This window comes from Zootoca vivipara, chromosome 9 (genome assembly GCF_965207765.1).
Source record: "Zootoca vivipara chromosome 9, rZooViv2.hap1.1, whole genome shotgun sequence".
NCBI classification, from domain to species: domain Eukaryota; kingdom Metazoa; phylum Chordata; class Lepidosauria; order Squamata; family Lacertidae; genus Zootoca; species Zootoca vivipara.
The window spans coordinates 68,698,244-68,715,501 of NC_142592.1; the positions used below are offsets into that span (position 1 = coordinate 68,698,244).

At 50.0% G+C, this 17,258-nt stretch overlaps 1 protein-coding gene across 2 annotated transcripts in view; it reads right to left on the minus strand.

Annotated features, from left to right (window-relative positions):
* Window positions 1–8,605, minus strand: part of KCP (kielin cysteine rich BMP regulator) — a 96,609-nt gene extending 88,004 nt beyond the window's left edge. For both annotated transcript variants that reach the window (XM_088676513.1, XM_060279271.2), the window contains exons 1-2: window positions 8,067–8,605; window positions 2,986–3,542 (exon numbers count right to left, since the gene is read on the minus strand). In XM_088676513.1, coding sequence (XP_088532639.1) covers window positions 2,986–3,542; window positions 8,067–8,184 — 675 coding nt within the window. In that variant the 5' untranslated portion in view covers window positions 8,185–8,605. The remainder of the gene's footprint in view (window positions 1–2,985; window positions 3,543–8,066) is intronic.
* Window positions 8,606–17,258: the final 8,653 nt, after the last annotated feature.

Consider the following 17,258-nt stretch of genomic DNA (forward strand, 5'->3'; position numbering starts at 1 on the left):
AATGCCTCAAGGGGGTATGAACTGAGAAGGGGTGGTCTTGTTAAAATCAAGCACCGGAATAATAGAACCATAGAACTGGAAGGGACCCCCAGGGGTCATCTAGTCCAACCCCCTGCAATGCAGGAATTACAGATAGAGAATCTCTGACAGAGCCCCAGTGTGATGGCCAGTCCTCTGTTGATTCTCTCTCTCTCTCTCTCTCTCTGTCTCTCTCTCTCTCTCTCTCTCACACACACACACACACACAATGTTCCCAGGGAATAAAACAACGATCTCCGTTCCATCTTTCCCCATAATGCTGTTTGGGGGAGTGGAAGGAGGGGAGAACATTTGTGTGCTTGGGAAGGACGCCCCCCTCCTTCACTGTCTCAGTCCTTCTCTGCAAATGACCCCCAAGCCCTGCTCTTCTCTTACCCCTCCATTTAAGGGGTTGGGGTGACACATTCGATAACCCATTGGGAGAGGGAGTTTCCAGTTGTGGGGTGCTTAACATTAGAAATGGGTTGTTCAGATGCTGTAGTGGGGTTGGTGGCACCAAGGTCGGGGGCCCAGTTGCCCTTCCCTGAACATCAGAATGGCCTTCTGGATCAGGCCGGTTGCCCCTCTAGTCCAGCATCCCGTTCTCAACCAGGTACAGCGTGGAGAGCTCAGCTGGTTTGAACATGGTGCCAAGGTTGCGAGTTCGAGCCCCCCACGGGACAGATGCATATTCATTCCTGCATCGCAGGGGGTTGGGCTAGATGGTCTTCAGGGTCGCCTCCAACTCTACCATCCTATGAGTCAATCAAGAGGTCCCTCTTCACAAGCAGGATCCGAACACAAGACCATTCTCCCCACCTGCAGTTTCCAACAACTGGGACTCAGAAGCATTAAAAGGTAAAGGGACCCCTGACCATTAGGTCCAGTCATGACTGACTCTGGGGTTGCGCGCTCATCTCGCTCTATAGGCCGAGGGAGCCAGCGTTTGTCCGCAGACAGCTTCCAGGTCATGTGGCCAGCATGACTAAGCTGCTTCTGGCAAACCAGAGCAGCACATGGAAACGCCGTTTACCTTCCCGCTATAGCGGTTCCTATTTATCTACTTGCATTTTGATGTGCTTTCGAACTGCTAGGTTGGCAGGAGCTGGGACCAAGCAACGGGAGCTCACCCCGTTGCAGGGATTCGAACCGCTGACCTTCTGATCAGCACGCCCTAGGCTCAGTGGTTTAACCCACAGCGCCACCTGCATCCCTGGATCCGCTGGGCCACCTGGGTCAGAAGCATTACTGCCTTCCAAATTGTGTAGGGCAGAGCAGAGCAATTGTGGCTTGGAGCCATCCACAATTTTTCCCTAATCCTCTTTTAAAGCCATCCAGCTTGGTGGCCATCCCTGCCTCCTGTGGGAGGGAGTTCCACAGGTTAACAGCGTGTTGCATGAAGAACCCTTCCTTTTACCTGTTCCTTGTGAAAATTCACCCGCAAATTCATCTCCTGATATGCACACGGATGCAATTTCTCAAAGAGATTTCCCCCAACATAATGCGCCATGTGTATTATTTTCACTTATCTATGCAGCCTTCCCCCTCCTCCTGCAGTTGTAATAATAATTTATTATTTATACCCCACCCATCTGGTCTGGTCCCCCCAGCCACTTTGGGCAGCTCCCAACAGAATATTAAAAACACGATAAAACATCAAACATAAAAAAACTTCCCTAACCAGGGCTGCCTTCAAATGTCTTCTAAAAGTCTGATAGCTGGTGGACAGCTGCCCTGGACACAGAATTGACTTGCGCCTCCATGGACAGCTGAGAGTCCCAGGCTGTGTACCTGGTCCTTTTGGGGCACAGTTACCCCATTCAAGACCAGGGAATCCTCCACACCTGCCCGCCCTTTGTCCCCCCCCCCCCAAAAAAAACAATACTTCTGTCTTGTCAGGATTCAGCCTCAATCTGTTAGCCTCCATCCATCCTCAACTCAGGACATTCACCATCTTCACTGGTTCCAATTTAAAAGAGAGGAAAGCTGGGTATCACCCAAAGACAGATGGACACCCAGCCCAAACCCCCTGATGATCTCTCCCAGCAGCTTCATATAGGTATAAAAAAGCATGGGGGAGAGGATGGAGCCCTGAGGCACCCCACAAGTGAGAGCCCAGGGGCCCGAAAACTCATCCCCCAACACCACTTTCTGGACACGGCCCAGGAGGAAGGAGCGGAACCACTGTATAACAATGCCCCCAGCTCCCAGCTCAGTCTAGACGGTCCAGAAGGATGTCATGGTCGATGGTACCAAAGGCCACTGAGAGACCCAGCAGAACGGTGATAATTTGTGGCATTGCCTACTAAAGAGGGCTCTAATTCTGATTTATTACGGTTTTGGCGAGACACCAGCTTGTTAGAAGATTGGGAAGGACTAAAGGAGATAAAGTAAGCCAGGAGTCATGGCCTGACGCTGGAATACTTTCAGTTTTGGAAAGGCAAAATGGAATGAGAATTGAGTCCTTGAAGGAGGGACAATGTTGAAGAGGATTGATTGATTACAACATGAAGGAAAAGAAGAATGTCAACAAATATTTCTCCCAGAAAACTACAAGAAATCAATTCCCATTGCAAGCTAATGGATATGGATTTGTTAAATACGAGCGAAAGTCATCAGACCAGTGGCTGCTAAAATAAAGGATCAAGACTGGAATTGTTGTATTTGGATCAATTGAGAGAATTGGCGCAGGGCCAAGGAATAACGTCAACTCCTGATAGCCGGAACACGGGAAGTCATCCAAAACTGTTGAATTCAGAACTGATTAATTGGCTCTTTTGATTGTATTGTGATTTGGTAGGATTTGGTATTGGATTAATGTGGACTCCATTGGATTGCTATTAATGAAAAATTAATAAACATTATTTTAAAAAAGAAAGAAAAGAGAGAGATCCAGCAGAACTAGGAAAAAAGCTTTTTCCCGGTTCGCTGGTACTGGCATTTGTGAGCATTGTGTTGCCAACTTACCAGGAACTTACTGGCCTTGTCTCCGTCCAAACTGGCAAAGGTGACCTGCAGGTCCAAGGGCAGGATGAGGCTCAGCACCTCCTCACCGCCGCCTTTCTCGAAGACGACGGGCTCCCGGCAGTCGACAAAGAGCGAGATGCGTTGTGGCTCCAGGTGGAGGGCCAGCCGCACCCAGAGGCCATGGGCAAAGGGGTTGTTCCCCGGGAAGACTAAGGAGGCTGGCTCCATGTTGTGGACGGCGCGGTAGTCAAGGCGCAGCTGGCCGGACCGGGTGCTGGACACCAGCTGCAGAAGGGGGCGGCCGTCCCGCTTGGTGGCGGCCGGCGAGACCAGGGAGACAAGGGTCCCTTCCGAGGCGCGGCTCTGGCGGGCCACAAAGTGGAAGCCGAGGGCCGCCTGCACCGTGGACAGCAGGTAGACAGAGTAGTCCCAGGGGAGGGTCAGGTGGGGCACCCGCTGGCGGAACTTCCAGGCCGGCACACCCGGATCGGGACCCTTGGCCTTGGTGACCCCCACAACAGAGCGGGTGACGTTGAGGGCCTCCAGCAGGTCAATGACTGCAAAAGAGAGAGCAGGGGTGTTGGCGAGGTGGAGGAGGAATATCTATTTATCTATTCAGTTTTTTCCAGATATATTTTATTAGATTTCCACAAATGCCGCATAAAATTCCAATACGTGATCATTTTTTCCATCCCATTTCCCGTGGTGTTCCCCATCCCCCCAACCCCTTTGCTGCATCCCGGCTTCCCTCTTTTATATCGTAACCATGACAAAATAATCTCTCGTTCTTTCTGGGGCTCGTAGTTCAAATCCTGCTGCGAACTCATCCTATATAACCTTTCTTTACACAGTCCAGAAGAGGTTCCCATACTTCAACAAAGCAGTCGTTGTTCTCATAGTTTAGCTCAGGCATCCCCAAACTGCGGCCCTCCAGATGTTTTGGCCTACAACTCCCATGATCCCTAGCTAACAGGACCAGTGGTCGGGGAAGATGGGAATTGTAGTCCAAAACATCTGGAGGGCCGAAGTTTGGGGATGCCTGGTTTAGCTGTTAACTTTGTTGATTCAGCCTGGCCCATCATTTATCTCTTTATCCTTTGCATTCCTATCTCTCTTTCCCTGCCCCCGAGGAGCTCAAGGCGGCGCGCACGATTCTCCCCCTCCCCATTTAATCCTCACAACGACCCTGCGAGGTAGGCAAGGCGGCGAGGCAGTGACTGGTTCGCACGGAGAAGCCATTTTCAACAGAGCCCAGCAACGGCATCATGCAACTGCATTGAGGCAGCACTGGGTGTTGAAATTTTGAAGCCCCTAACAGTTTTGCAGCTGCCCCAACACTTGGCCTCATGGTCCAACTCTGTGATTCTATGACTCGGTGGGCCTGATCCAGCAGCCTTTTAGGATGTCCTTCTGGTTCCTGTGGCTTGCAAACAGTTTTAGTGGCAGGAGTGGGGTGTGTGTGTGTGTGTGTGTGTGTGTCCTGTCTTTTTTCAGTCCACCCACCCAACTCCAGGCTGAGAGTTGACCGCATATTCCAAAGGCCACTCGGCGTGCGGGGCCTAGAATCTCTCTCCTCCCCCCACATTCCAGCCTCCCCCCAGTTCCATTGGAGCAGCCCCAGCTGTTCTTAATTAAACTGCGATCAGGAGGGGTTTTCTGGGAAAAGCGCCCAGGCACCGCTCAGTCCCAGCCGAGCTCTCGACAAAGGGAGCGCTGCCTTTGCACACGGACATTATGTGGGCCGGGGGGACCCATCTGCCCACAAATGATTCACAGCGACAGCCCCGGACTTTGGGGTATTTTTGCAAATCCGGCAGAGGGACCTACTTAAGGGCACACACAGATGTGCGCCCAACGTCACAGCTGGCTTGGGAGAGTCTGTTTCGCCGTCTCTCGCACACAGGGCGCCACATCGATGTGGCAAGCGGGTCTGCTGCACGGACGTAAGAACATCGGGGGAGGCCTGCAGGATCGGGCCAGCGGCCCATCTAGTCCAGCATCCTGTTCTCACAGTGGCCGAGCGGATGCGCAAGCAGGATTTGAACGCAAGAGCCCTCTCCTCTCCTGCGGCTTCCAAAAACTGGGAGTCGGAAGCCTTGCTGCCTTCGACCAGAGGACAGCTAGCCTCAGGGCTAGCAGCCACTGATAGCCCCTTCTAATCAAAGTTCTAATCACAGACCAAATCAACACATACAACTATTCAACAAAGGATAACACAGAAATAAACAGAGGACAATTTCAATATAAATTTGGCCATAACTACACTTTTAAAAAAAATGGGACCCAGGTGGCGCTGTGGGTTAAACCACTGAGCCTAGGGCTTGCTGATCAGAAGGTCGGCGGTTCGAATCCCTGTGACGGTGTGAGCTCCCATTGCTTGGTCCCAGAGCTCCTGCCAACCTAGCAGTTCGAAAGCACGTCAAAATGCAAGTAGATAAATAGGAACCGCTACAGCGGGAAGGTAAACGGCGTTTCCATGTGCTGCTCTGGTTTTCCAGAAGCGGCTTTGTCATGCTGGCCACATGAACTGGAAGCTATATGCCGGCTCCCTCGGCCAATAATGCGAGATGAGCGCGCAACCCCAGAGTTGGTCACGACTGGACCTCATGGTCAGGGGTCCCTTTACCTTTACACTTTAAAATAAGGACATGGATAAAATTAGATGGTCGCATTCGCCTGTGTATTGACATTGGAAAGCTCTTGTTTCCTGCGTCTGATAGCAGAGACACAGAATTTGGCAACACTGATCGTGATTTCAGGGACCCTGTCTTCTACCAAGGCTCTTAGACGTTGGGATTCTGGTTCATTTTTAAGCTTGTGTAAGAATGGGGTGATAAAGGTCAGGCGTAAATCCTTGTAGAGACTGCAGTGCAGCAACACATGCAAATTTGTTTCCACTTCCAATGAGCCACATGGGCAAACACGTGACTCATATGGTTTACCCTCATATCTACCCAGCAACAGTGCGGAGGGCAACACATTAAATCTGGCCAAAGTAAAGGAATGTCTATACTTGGGTATTTGCAGTTTTGCCAGGTAATTTGCAGGTGAGAACCCTCTCCCAAGATCTCTTATTATTGTGACATGTTTGTCCATTTTGCCCATATGGCACTGCAGCTCCACATCCCTAATACGTTGGAGCAGTTGGCTTCTGGCTCTCTCGTATCCTGCCGCAATCAAGATCTGCGGATCTTGATCTTCTCATCCTCTTTCAAAGCCATCCAAGTTGGCGATCCTCACTTCCTCCTGAAGGAGTGAGTTCCACAGTTTAACACGTGCATAGAGTTGTAGAACTGGAAGCGACCACAAGGTTTCATCTAGTCCAACCCCCTGCAATGAAGGACTCTTTTGCCTAAATGGGGGGCTGGTGCTCTACCAGCTGAGTTAGAAGGACTGTCTTTTATCAGTCCCAAGTCTTCCAAACATTCAGGAGAGGGAGGAAAACTGCTCTCCACTCTTTCCATGCCAGGCATAATTGGCTACAGTATTTTGGTGCACAGTCCAGGGAATGTGAAACAGTCTGAAGTCTCGTTGACTCCAGCGGGAAGGGAAGAAGAATGCTCTTCAATGCAAAACTGGCTGGATCCTGGCTCTTTCCTTAGGGAGGGGAAACCAGAGGGCAGAGGAAGGTTCTGCCCCGTGTGCTCGAGCAAAGAGGAGATGCGAACAGTTGCTTTTCCATCCAGCCGCTGAAGAAGAGTCTGGTTCCTGGGATAGCTCAGTCGGTAGAGCACGAGACTATAAACCTCAGGGTCGAGGGTTTGAGTCCCACACAGGGCAAAAGATTGCTGTATTGCAGGGGGTCTGGACTAGCCGCCCAGAGTGGCTGGGGAAACCCAGCCAGATGGGCGGGGTATAAATAATAAATAATAATAATAATAATAATTATTATTATAGATGACCCTTGGGGGTCCCTTCCAATTCCACAGCTCTATGATCTATGATTTAAGTGCAGAATGTGCCAATTTGGGCTCCAGTAAAATTGAATCCCATAGAGGAAATGTTCAATTTCCCTCTTTGAGTTTGTGGGAAGTTTAATTGTTTATTTCATAAAATGTGTACACTGCTTGATTGTATATACCCCTAACACAGTTTACAAAATAAGGTAAAGCAAAAAAATAGCAACAATAATTTAATGCATTCCTGAAGTTAAAATGATGATAGGCCAAAAACAGAGCTTGCACCAACTCCATAAACATCTGGAGAGTTTAAAATGTTTTTAGCATGCGCCGGAAAAAAAAATGAAGTGAAGCTGTCTGCCTGCTATCAATAGGCAGGGAGTTCCGCAGTGGAGATGCTGCCACATTTAAAAATTGAGTATCTTTTGAATGCGGAACATGGGGATCTGCCTTGCACTGAGGAGGACCCTTGGTCTATCCAGCTCAGTATTACCGACACGGACTGGCAGCAGCTCAGCAAGGTTTCAGACGGGGCCTGTGCTAGTCCTGCTTGGAGAGATCATCAGGGTCTGAACCCGGGACATTCTGCATGCCAAGCAGATGCTCTAGCACTGAGCCAGGAATCTTTCCAAAGAGGTACACAGAAAGCCGTCTAATACTGAGTGAGTCCATTAGTCCATCTAGCTTCATACTGCTTACACTGGCTGGCAGCAGCTCGCCAGGGTTTCAGGGCAGTGGACTCAACCAGCCTTGCCTGAAGGTCCTGAAGATTTGAACCCGGGACCCGACAGCAGTTTCCAGAAAGAATAAAACCAGTAAAAGCAGCTAAAAGCAACTACGGTATTTAAAATGTAAACTGCCCTGTGATCCTCTGAAGAAGTGCTGTATAGAAATCTAATAAACAAACAAACAGACAGACAGACAGACAGACAGACAACCCTCAAATTAAGATAAGCAAAAAACTAAAAGCAGATTTGAACACACTGAAGGCTCTGGAAAAAAAGTTTCCTAGCCCTGTCCCCAAGAGGATCATGTCCAGAGAACCGTAGAATTGGTAGGGACCACCAAGGGTCATCTAGACTAGCCCAACCTCCTGCGGTTCAGAAATCAGGCCCGGGTCTTCCCTCCGCTTCTCAAGGGGTCCCAAAATAGCGGTGCCCCCCCCCCCGAGCTCGGACTCACCGTTGTCCCCATAGTAGTCAAGGGGGGTTTCCTGGGCGGCCCCCGGGAGGCTGTGCCAGGCGCCCTGAAGGGCCAGCGCTGCCCAGTGGACGGCGTAGAGCTGCCAGCACCCCGGCATGGCCCCTGCGCCCCAGATTCATGGGGGGGGGAGCACCCAGAGGCGGCGGCGATGGGGCAGGGGCTCCTCTCCAGCCCTAGGAAGCCGCGAGGATGGACGGAGGGATGCGGGGATGCGGTCCCAGATGCGCCCAGATGCGCGCGGGCATGGAAGGGTCGCAGCGGGCGCTCCGGCGATGGGGCAGGGTCCTTTCCGGGGGTCGGAATGGGGGTCTCAAGCAGCCCCCTCCCCACAGCGAGCCCTGAGAAGGGAAAAGGTCTGCAAGGAGGAGGAGGAAAGGGCGCCGTGCAAGCCCGTCCCCGCTCCTTCTCCTCCTCCAACTCGCCGGCGATGCGGGGCTGAGCCCACCCCATACCGCCCCACGGGGGGAGCAAGGGGGGGAGAGAGGCTCGGCTCGGGCAGGACCCCGCAGCTCCCGGGGTGGGAGCGAAAACCCGAGGCGGATCCCGGCTCCGGATCAGATGCAGCAGCAGGCAGGAGGAGCGGGTGCGCGGAAAGGAGCGCACGGTTAAACGGCGGAACGCGCTCCCGCAGGAGGAAGCGATGGGCATCGCTCTACATCAGAAACGCCTGCTGGATGAGGCCAGTGGTTCGTTTATTCCAGCATCCTGTTCTCACAGTGGCCAGCCAGATGCCCATTATGGGGAGCCCGCAAGCAGGATTCGAACTGAGGTCCAGCTCCGAAGGCCTTCTGCGCTGCGTAAAGAAGGAATGTCCACAATATGCCCCATGTGGTTGTCCCAAAAGTTTGCATAATGGCATTTTGATACTGCCGCATGATCGAAAACCTAGGAGACTTTAAAATAATAATAATAATAATAATAATAATAATAATAATAATAATAATAATAATAATAATACCCCACCCATCTGACTGGGTTTCCCCAGCCACTCTGGGCAGCTCTCAACAGAATATTAAAAACAGAATAAAACTTCAAACATTACAAAACTTCCCTACTCAGGGTTGCCTTCAGATGTCTTCTAAAAGTCAGATACTGTAGTTGTTTATTTCCTTGACATCTGATGGGAGGTAGTTCCACAGGGCGGGCGCCACCACCGAGAAGGCCCTCTCCCTGGTATCACGCAGAGTCACGGGCCAGGATACATGGGCGTAGCCAAGGGGGCAGGGGGTAGCGCCCCATCCCCAATCAATCAAAATCAATAAAAACCAATACATATTTGAGGTTCTGCCCCCCAAATCCTGGCTACGTCCATGCAAGGGTAGCAGAGAGTCAGGCAAGGGGCTCTTGATCCAATGCAGAAGTGCAGCAGGATGGGGCTCCCTTCAGATTTATGTGAGAACAGCCTGGACGTATCCTGGACGTTTAGGGAAGCTTTTCATGTTTAATAGATTATTGTATTTTAATATTCTGTTGGAAGCCGCCCAGAGTGGCTGGGGAAACCCAGCCAGATGGGTGGGGTATAAATAATATATTATTATTATTATTATTATTATTATTATTATTATTATCCATCTGACCACTGTCAGAGTCAGGATACTGGGCTCAGTGAGTAGGGGCTCCCTTTATGTACATTTTATTGACTTATTGACTTACTGTATTTATTTCCTAATTCCACCACAATTGGAGCTCAAGGTTGTGAGATATACTCAAAAGCAAAAGGGTTGTTTGTCATCCCTTCCTCTCCCATGAAAAAGAGAGAGAAGAAATCATTGTGCACGATTCACAGTTGTGCCCTCAAATAATAATAATAATAATAATAATAATAATAATAATAATAATAATGTACTGTATTAGGTTCCATGCATACTTGGGAATGAAATCCTCTGTTGCTTGCATAAATTTGTTTGCAACAAGTATTGGCGCCCTCATTAAAATGCTGGTGTATCAGGCTGTCCATTCTGAATGCAAAGCCCCCGGGGCCTAAAAAAATATGGCAACCCCAGTGGCTAGTAGGAGAAAATACAGGGGTCAGCAAACATTTTCAGCAGGGGGCCGGTCCACTGTCTCTCAGACCTTGTGGGGGGCCGGACTGTATTTTTTTTAAAAAAAAATAAAATAATGAACGAATTCCTATGCCTCACAAATAACCCAGAGATGCATTTTAAATAAAAGGACACATTCTACTCATGTAAAAACATGCTGATTCCTGGACCGTCTGCAGGCCGGATTTAGAAGGCGATTGGGCCGCATCCGGCCCCCAGGCCTTAGTCTGGGGACCCTTAAATACATGGACACAATCAGGGCTGAAGGCTGCTTGGAATGCTGCTGCCCCCTAGTGTACAGATGCAGCACTGTCTGGATGTTTTGGGTGAGTTTTCATTACTTTTGAGGACAAACCTTTAGCAACAGGGCAGGTACTGTACATTTCCGTGTATAAGACTATGTTTTTTTTAAATTCCAAAATCATGTTCAAAATCAGGGGTTGCCCTATACATGGGCCCTATACGTTTTGGGGCCGTGGGATTGGTTGCTGCCGCGAGTTGGAAATTGTTGATTGGCTGTTGCTGCGTCGATTTGCTGCTTTTTTTTGGCGATGGGAAAGAGGATAGGTAGCTGTGCTGACATGCGAGTGGCGTTGTCGGTCTGGCGGGTGAGCGTTTTTTGGCTCAACAACTCTTGCCCCCCTCCCCAAAGCTTAACAACTGTGGGCAATCCTCCCCCCAGAAAGCTCAACAACTTTGGGGAATCCCCCCCCCATTTTCTTAATTTTGAGTCCCCCAAAATAGGGGGCATGTTATACATGGAAAAGTATGGTAACTCTTTTCCCGCCATTAGGACAGAAGCTGCCCAAAAAAATAAAAATAAAAATGAAAGGCACAAATACAGGATGGGAGACACCTGGCTTGAGAGCAGTACATGTGAAAAGGATCTAGGAGTCTTGGTAGACCACAAACTTGACATGAGTCAACAGTGTGATGCAGCAGCTAAAAAAGCCAATGCAATTCTGGGCTGCATCAATAGGAGTATAGCATCTAGATCAAGGGAAGTAATAGTACCACTGTATTCTGCTCTGGTCAGACCTCACCTGGAGTACTGTGTCCAGTTCTGGGCACCACAGTTCAAGAAGGATACTGACAAGCTGGAACGTGTCCAGAAGAGGGCAACCAAAATGGTCAAAGGCCTGGAAACAATGCCTTATGAGGAACGGCTTAGGGAGCTGGGTATGTTTAGCCTGGAGAAGAGAAGGTTAAGGGGTGATATGATAGCCATGTTCAAATATATAAAAGGATGTCATCTAGAGGAGGGAGAAAGGTTGTTTTCTGCTGCTCCAGAGAAGCGGACACGGAGCAATGGATTCAAGCTACAAGAAAGAAGATTCCACCTAAACATTAGGAAGAACTTCCTGACAGTAAGAGCTGTTCGGCAGTGGAATTTGCTACCAAGGAGTGTGGTGGAGTCTCCTTCTTTGGAGGTCTTTAAGCAGAGGCTTGACAGGCATATGTCAAGAATGCTTTGATGGTGTTTCCTGCTTGGCGGGGGGTTGGACTGGATGGCCCTTGTGGTCTCTTCCAAATCTATGATTCTATGATTCTATAATTTAAATCCACAGAATCAGAATTGTAGCGTTGGAAGGAGGTCAGGATTGAACCTGGGACTTTCTGAGATGCTCCAGCCCCGAAGTCCTCCCCCACTGAGCCCATCTCCTGAGTGTGGGGCAGAGGGGACATGGAATTGCAGCTGAGCTCCCTCCCTCCCACCCCTCCCCACTCACACAATGACCCCCAGCTGGCCCCCTTCGTAGCTGTCTGCTAATCCTCTTTGTTAGCAAAGCGTATTAGCTAGGATGAGTGTTAGTTAGAATGGGCCCAGGCAAGGGTTCCCCCCTCCCTCCCTGCACACCTTGCCGTGTCTCCCCACCCCACCCCACCCCACCCCCCAACTCCGCCTCCGCCTTCCCTCCCAGCCACTAGCCGAGATCCAGCTTACAACATTCACAGCCAGAAAAACGCACCACCCTTGGACTCTGATGGAGATCTGCTGCAGCACCCCCCTCTGGGTGGCATGATCATAGAATCATAGAACCGTAGGGTTGGAAGGGACCCCCAGGGGTCATCTAGTCCAGCCCCCTGCAACGCAGGAATCGCAGCGAGAAAACACCAGCCAGCAGTTACTGCCTGCCTGGTGCCATGGCTTCTGAAGGTGAATAATTGTTTCATCACCGTCCTGCTTCTCCCTCCCTCTCCTGCAACCCCCCTCCCCCCCCAAAAAGAAAATATTATTCAATGGGAAAATATCAGGGAAATAGCATTTTCCTGAACAGGTTCTCCTCCTCGCACACACGGCCATCCAACCTCTGCTTAAAAACCTCCAAGGAAGGAGAGTCCACAACCTTCCGATAAAGTCTGTTCCGTTGTCCAACAACTCTTAGTGATAGGTGACCAGCTAGAAGTCTGCAAGACGAGTTTTTCTCCCTCTCTCATGACACAAGAGCTAGTAGACACCTGGCAGAGGTGGATGTTGGAAGAATCGGGACAGATCAAAGACCTTCTTCACACTCTGCAGAGTTAGACTGTGGAACTCCCTCCCACAGGAAGCACCAGTGTGGATGGTGTTAAAAGAGGATTGAACAAATCGATGGAGAAGGAAGATATCACATGGCATTCGCGGCCAGCTTGTTTTCTCCTGCTCTGGAGGGTAGGACTCGAACCCGTGGCTTCAGGTTACAAGGAAGCAGATTCTGACCCAACATTAGGAAGGACTTGGTGTCTAAGGTGCTACTGGACTATTTTTTAATTTTTTAATTTATTTTGACTGCGTCAGACCAGCACGGCTACCTACCTGACTTTCCGACAGTAAGAGCTGTTCAACAGTGGAATGGACTCTCCTTCCTTGGAAGTTTTTAAGGAGAGGTTGGATAGCCATCTGTCATGGATGCTTTAGTGGAGATTCCTGCATTGCAGGGGGTTGGACTAGATGACCCTTGGGGGCCCCTTCCAACTCTACGATTCTGTGATCAAATGCAGGGAAGGCATCAGTATGGTCCTTTCCCCAGCATCACCACTCTTGGCTTTCTCCGCTTTGCTCCAGCGCAGTGCCAAGAGGGGTCTGCACAGCTGGGAGGGGTGAGAGGGAGGAGTTGTGGTGGTCCAGAACAGCTCGAGGGCACCACGTTGAGGAAGGCTGCATCAAGGATGTTAGAGCAGAAGGCAGGCTTGGCGCCTCCTGGGACGTGACTCCCTGAAAGCAGGACGTAGCTGTGCTGGTCCCTAGGGTTACCCAAGGTAAAGGTAAAGGTAAAGGGATCCCTGGCCATTAGGTCCAGTCGTGACCGACTCTGGGGTTGCGGCGCTCATCTCGCATTATTGGCCGAGGGAGCCGGCATACAGTTTCTGGGTCATGTGGTCAGCATGACAAAGCCGCTTCTGGCAAACCAGAGCCACACACGGAAACGCTGTTTACCTTCCCGCTGGAGCGCTACCTATTTATCTACTTGCACTTTGTGCTTTCGAACTGCTAGGTGGGCAGGAGCTGGGACCGAGCAACGGGAGCTCACCCCGTCGCGGGGATTCGAACCGCCGACCCTAGGCTCTGTGGTTTAACCCACAGCGCCACCTGCGTCCCCGGGTTACCCAAAAGGCGTAGTCAAAGTCCGGTCCATGGTTCGAAGGTTCAGGGTTGAGACAGTTTGAAGTAGCCAAAGCTGGGAGCAGGGCAGGGCGTCAGGTGAGGTCAGGAACAGGTACGTAGGTTGGGAACTAAGGCAGGTCACAAGTGCAGGCAGGAACACTGGCAGGGTCTAGCGTCTAGCAACGAACAATGGCCGCTTTTTATCTAGAACGGGGTAACGGACGGCCCCGATCCCCTGGCGACTCACTCCCTCGCCTTGCCTGGAGGTGAGCACTCCTCCTGCGAGTACTCAAGTCTCTCCTTCTATTAGCCCTGAGTCTCTGCAGCTCAGGAGACGCCGGTGAGTTACTGGACCCAGGAGCCGCCGCAGCCCCAGCCGGCAGTGGGCCATCTGCTGGTGACGACCCGACTGATGGCAACGAGGTACCGGTATCTCCTGCATCTGGAACCAAGGCAGGCTCAGGCCCCAGGCTCGGCTCAGCTGATGTTTGTTGCAGAGGAGGTTGAGCGGACGGAGGCTCCTCAGGACCAGGCCCCGAACTCAGTTCAGCCAATGTCCCAGGCTGCAATTTCTCCGACTCTGAGCCCCAGTCCCAGGCCATCACAGTAGCAGCCGAAATGATAAGGTGGGGAAAATGCAGATGGAGAGAGTGGGGAAGGAAACCTTTCTAGCTCACAACAACAGAACTGGACGCTGTAAGTTCATGACAAACAGGAGAAAGTGAGCTTGCTTGCACTGATTGAGTTGCGGCCCAAAATTTCTGGGTGGCCTTGTTTTGAGAAAGGCTTGCTTGATCAGGGCCTCAGTCATGGATGGAAAGGAATCCCATACAGCTCAAATTTCATCCCATCACAGTAGGGGTGTTGTAGTGGGAAGGCAGGGTCATAAAATCATAGAATTGTAGAGTTGGAAGGGACCCCCAAAAGTCATCTAGCCCAACCTCCTGCAAGGCAGGAATCACAGCTAGAGAATCTCCAAGAGGTGGGCATCTAACCTCTGTTTTAAAAACCTCCAATGAGTCATAGGATTTCAGAATTTCAGAGTTGGAGTTAAACCTCACTTTGGGAAACTGGTATCACATCATCGATTCCATCCATTCTGTTAATAATTTACTAAACAGTGAAGTAGTTAGTAGATCATAGAATCACAGAATTGTCATGTGGAAAGGGACCCCAAGGGTCATCTAGTCCAACCCCCTGCAATTCAGTAATCTCAGCTAAAGCATCCATGACATATAGCCGTCCAACCTTTGCTTAAAAACCTCCAAGGAAGGAGAGTCCGCCACCTTCCGAGGTTCCCCGTTTCCACTGCCAAACATCTCCAACCCTCAGAAAGTTCTCCCTGATGTTCACATGGAATCTCCTTTCCTGTAACTTGAATCCATTGAGCTGGGTGGATCAGAAAACAACCTTGCTCCATCTTCCATGGGACAGCCCTTGAGGTATTTGAAGATGGCTCTCATATCTCCTCTCAGTCTCCTCTTTTCCAGGCTAAACATACCCAGCTCCTTCAACCGTTCCTCATCAGGCTTAGTTTCCAGACCCTTGATCCTCTTGGTCGGCCTCTTTTGAGAGATGGCTCTCACACCAATTCTCAGTCACCCCAGGACCTGCCTTATAGATACAGACCCTCAACCCCTTTAGCTCAGGGCTGCCTACACAGACCTGTGTAGGTCTTTTTCAGAGAGAGGACTCATAGAATCATAGAATCGTAGAGTTGGAAGAGACCACAAGGGCCATCCAGTCCAACCCCCTGCCAAGCAGGAAACACCATCAAAGCATTCTTGACATATGCCTGTCAAGCCTCTGCTTAAAGACCTCCAGAGAAGGAGACTCCACCACACTCCTTGGTAGCAAATTCCACTGCCGAACAGCTCTTACTGTCAGGAAATTCTTCCTAATGTTTAGGTGGAATCTTCTTTCTTGAAGTTGAATCCATTGCTCCGTGTCCGCTTCTCTGGAGCAGCAGAAAACAACCTTTCTCCCTCCTCTATATGACATCCTTTTATATATTTGAACATGGCTATCATATCACCCCTTAACCTTCTCTTCTCCAGGCTAAACATACCCAGCTCCCTAAGCCGTTCCTCATAAGGCATCGTTTCCAGGCCTTTGACCATTTTGGTTGCCCTCCTCTGGACACGTTCCAGCTTGTCAGTATCCTCCTTGAACTGTGGTGCCCAGAACTGGACACAGTACTCCAGGTGAGGTCTGACCAGAGCAGACTCTTGCCAGCTTTATCTGGGGATGCCCGCAGGGATTGAACCCAGGACCTTCTGCGTGCAACGTGGATGCTCTCTGCCCTTCTCCAAGGCCTGCGTGTGTCTGCATGTGTCCGAGGGAACCCAGGCCCAGAACAGCGCTCTGCGTGTTTTGCTGTGGGGCCTGTTTGTTCCGCCGGCACAGCCTCTCCCTCCCCTTCCCCGACGGACCGCAACCCACTAGACCCCAGGAACAGCTGGCATCACTTAAAGCCCCCTGGGTCACCTCGGAACAGGCTCCCTCCGCCCACCCCCTGCCTAACTCAAAGCAGCTGCTGTCGGAGAATTAGGCAGACAACAATTGTTCTCCCATACCCTCCAAGGGTCCTGATATATTGATTTAAGGACGTTCATGGAAAACCAGCCTGCTTCAGGGCATCTTTGCATTGTCCTGTGCTTGCAGCTACAAAAACACCTGTATGTAAACCCCCAAAGGATGCTCTTATTGGTAGGGGAGAAACGGCTTCACAAGAGGGGTGACGCATACCCCCCCCAAAAAAACATTTCTCTCTTTTTACATTTTTATTTCTACTTTTCAAGTTTATACTTTTCACTGATTTTACAATCATTTTGACATTTCAAAACTTGACTTCCTTCCCCCTCTTTCTGCGGTTCTTTAAATTTATTTTTAATATTTTCTGCATATCCTAATTAACTTAATTTGTTTAATTCATCTTCTTTAAATATATACTCTTAAGAAGCTGCAGGTTTGGTAATGAAAATAGGGATTTTATTAATAATAATAATTATACCCTGCCCATCTGACTGGGTTACCCCAGCCACATGGGGGTGGGGGGTGGGCTTCCAACATATATAAAAACAGAATAAAACATTAAACATTTAAAAACTTCCCTCTACGGGGCTGCCTTCAGGTGTCTTCTAAAGGGAGTCACATAACTCCATACCTTCCCAAATTTCTCCTATGAAAATAGGGGTGTCCTAAGGAAAAGGTCCATATAGTTAAAGCTATGGTTTTCCCAGTAGTGATGTATGGAAGTGAGAGCTGGACCATAAAGAAGGCTGATCGCCAAAGAATCGATGCTTTTGAATTATGGTGCTGGAGGAGACTCTTGAGAGTCCCATGGACTGCAAGAATAATAATTTAATAATAATTTATTAAAGATCAAACCTCTCCATTCTGAAGGAAATCAGCCCTGAGTGCTCACTGGAAGGACAGATTGCGAAGCCGAGGCTCCAATACTTTGGCCACAATAAGGCTAATAGGGAAGAGTAGAGAGGAAGTGAGAGCTGGACCATAAAGAAGGCTGATCGCTGAAGAATG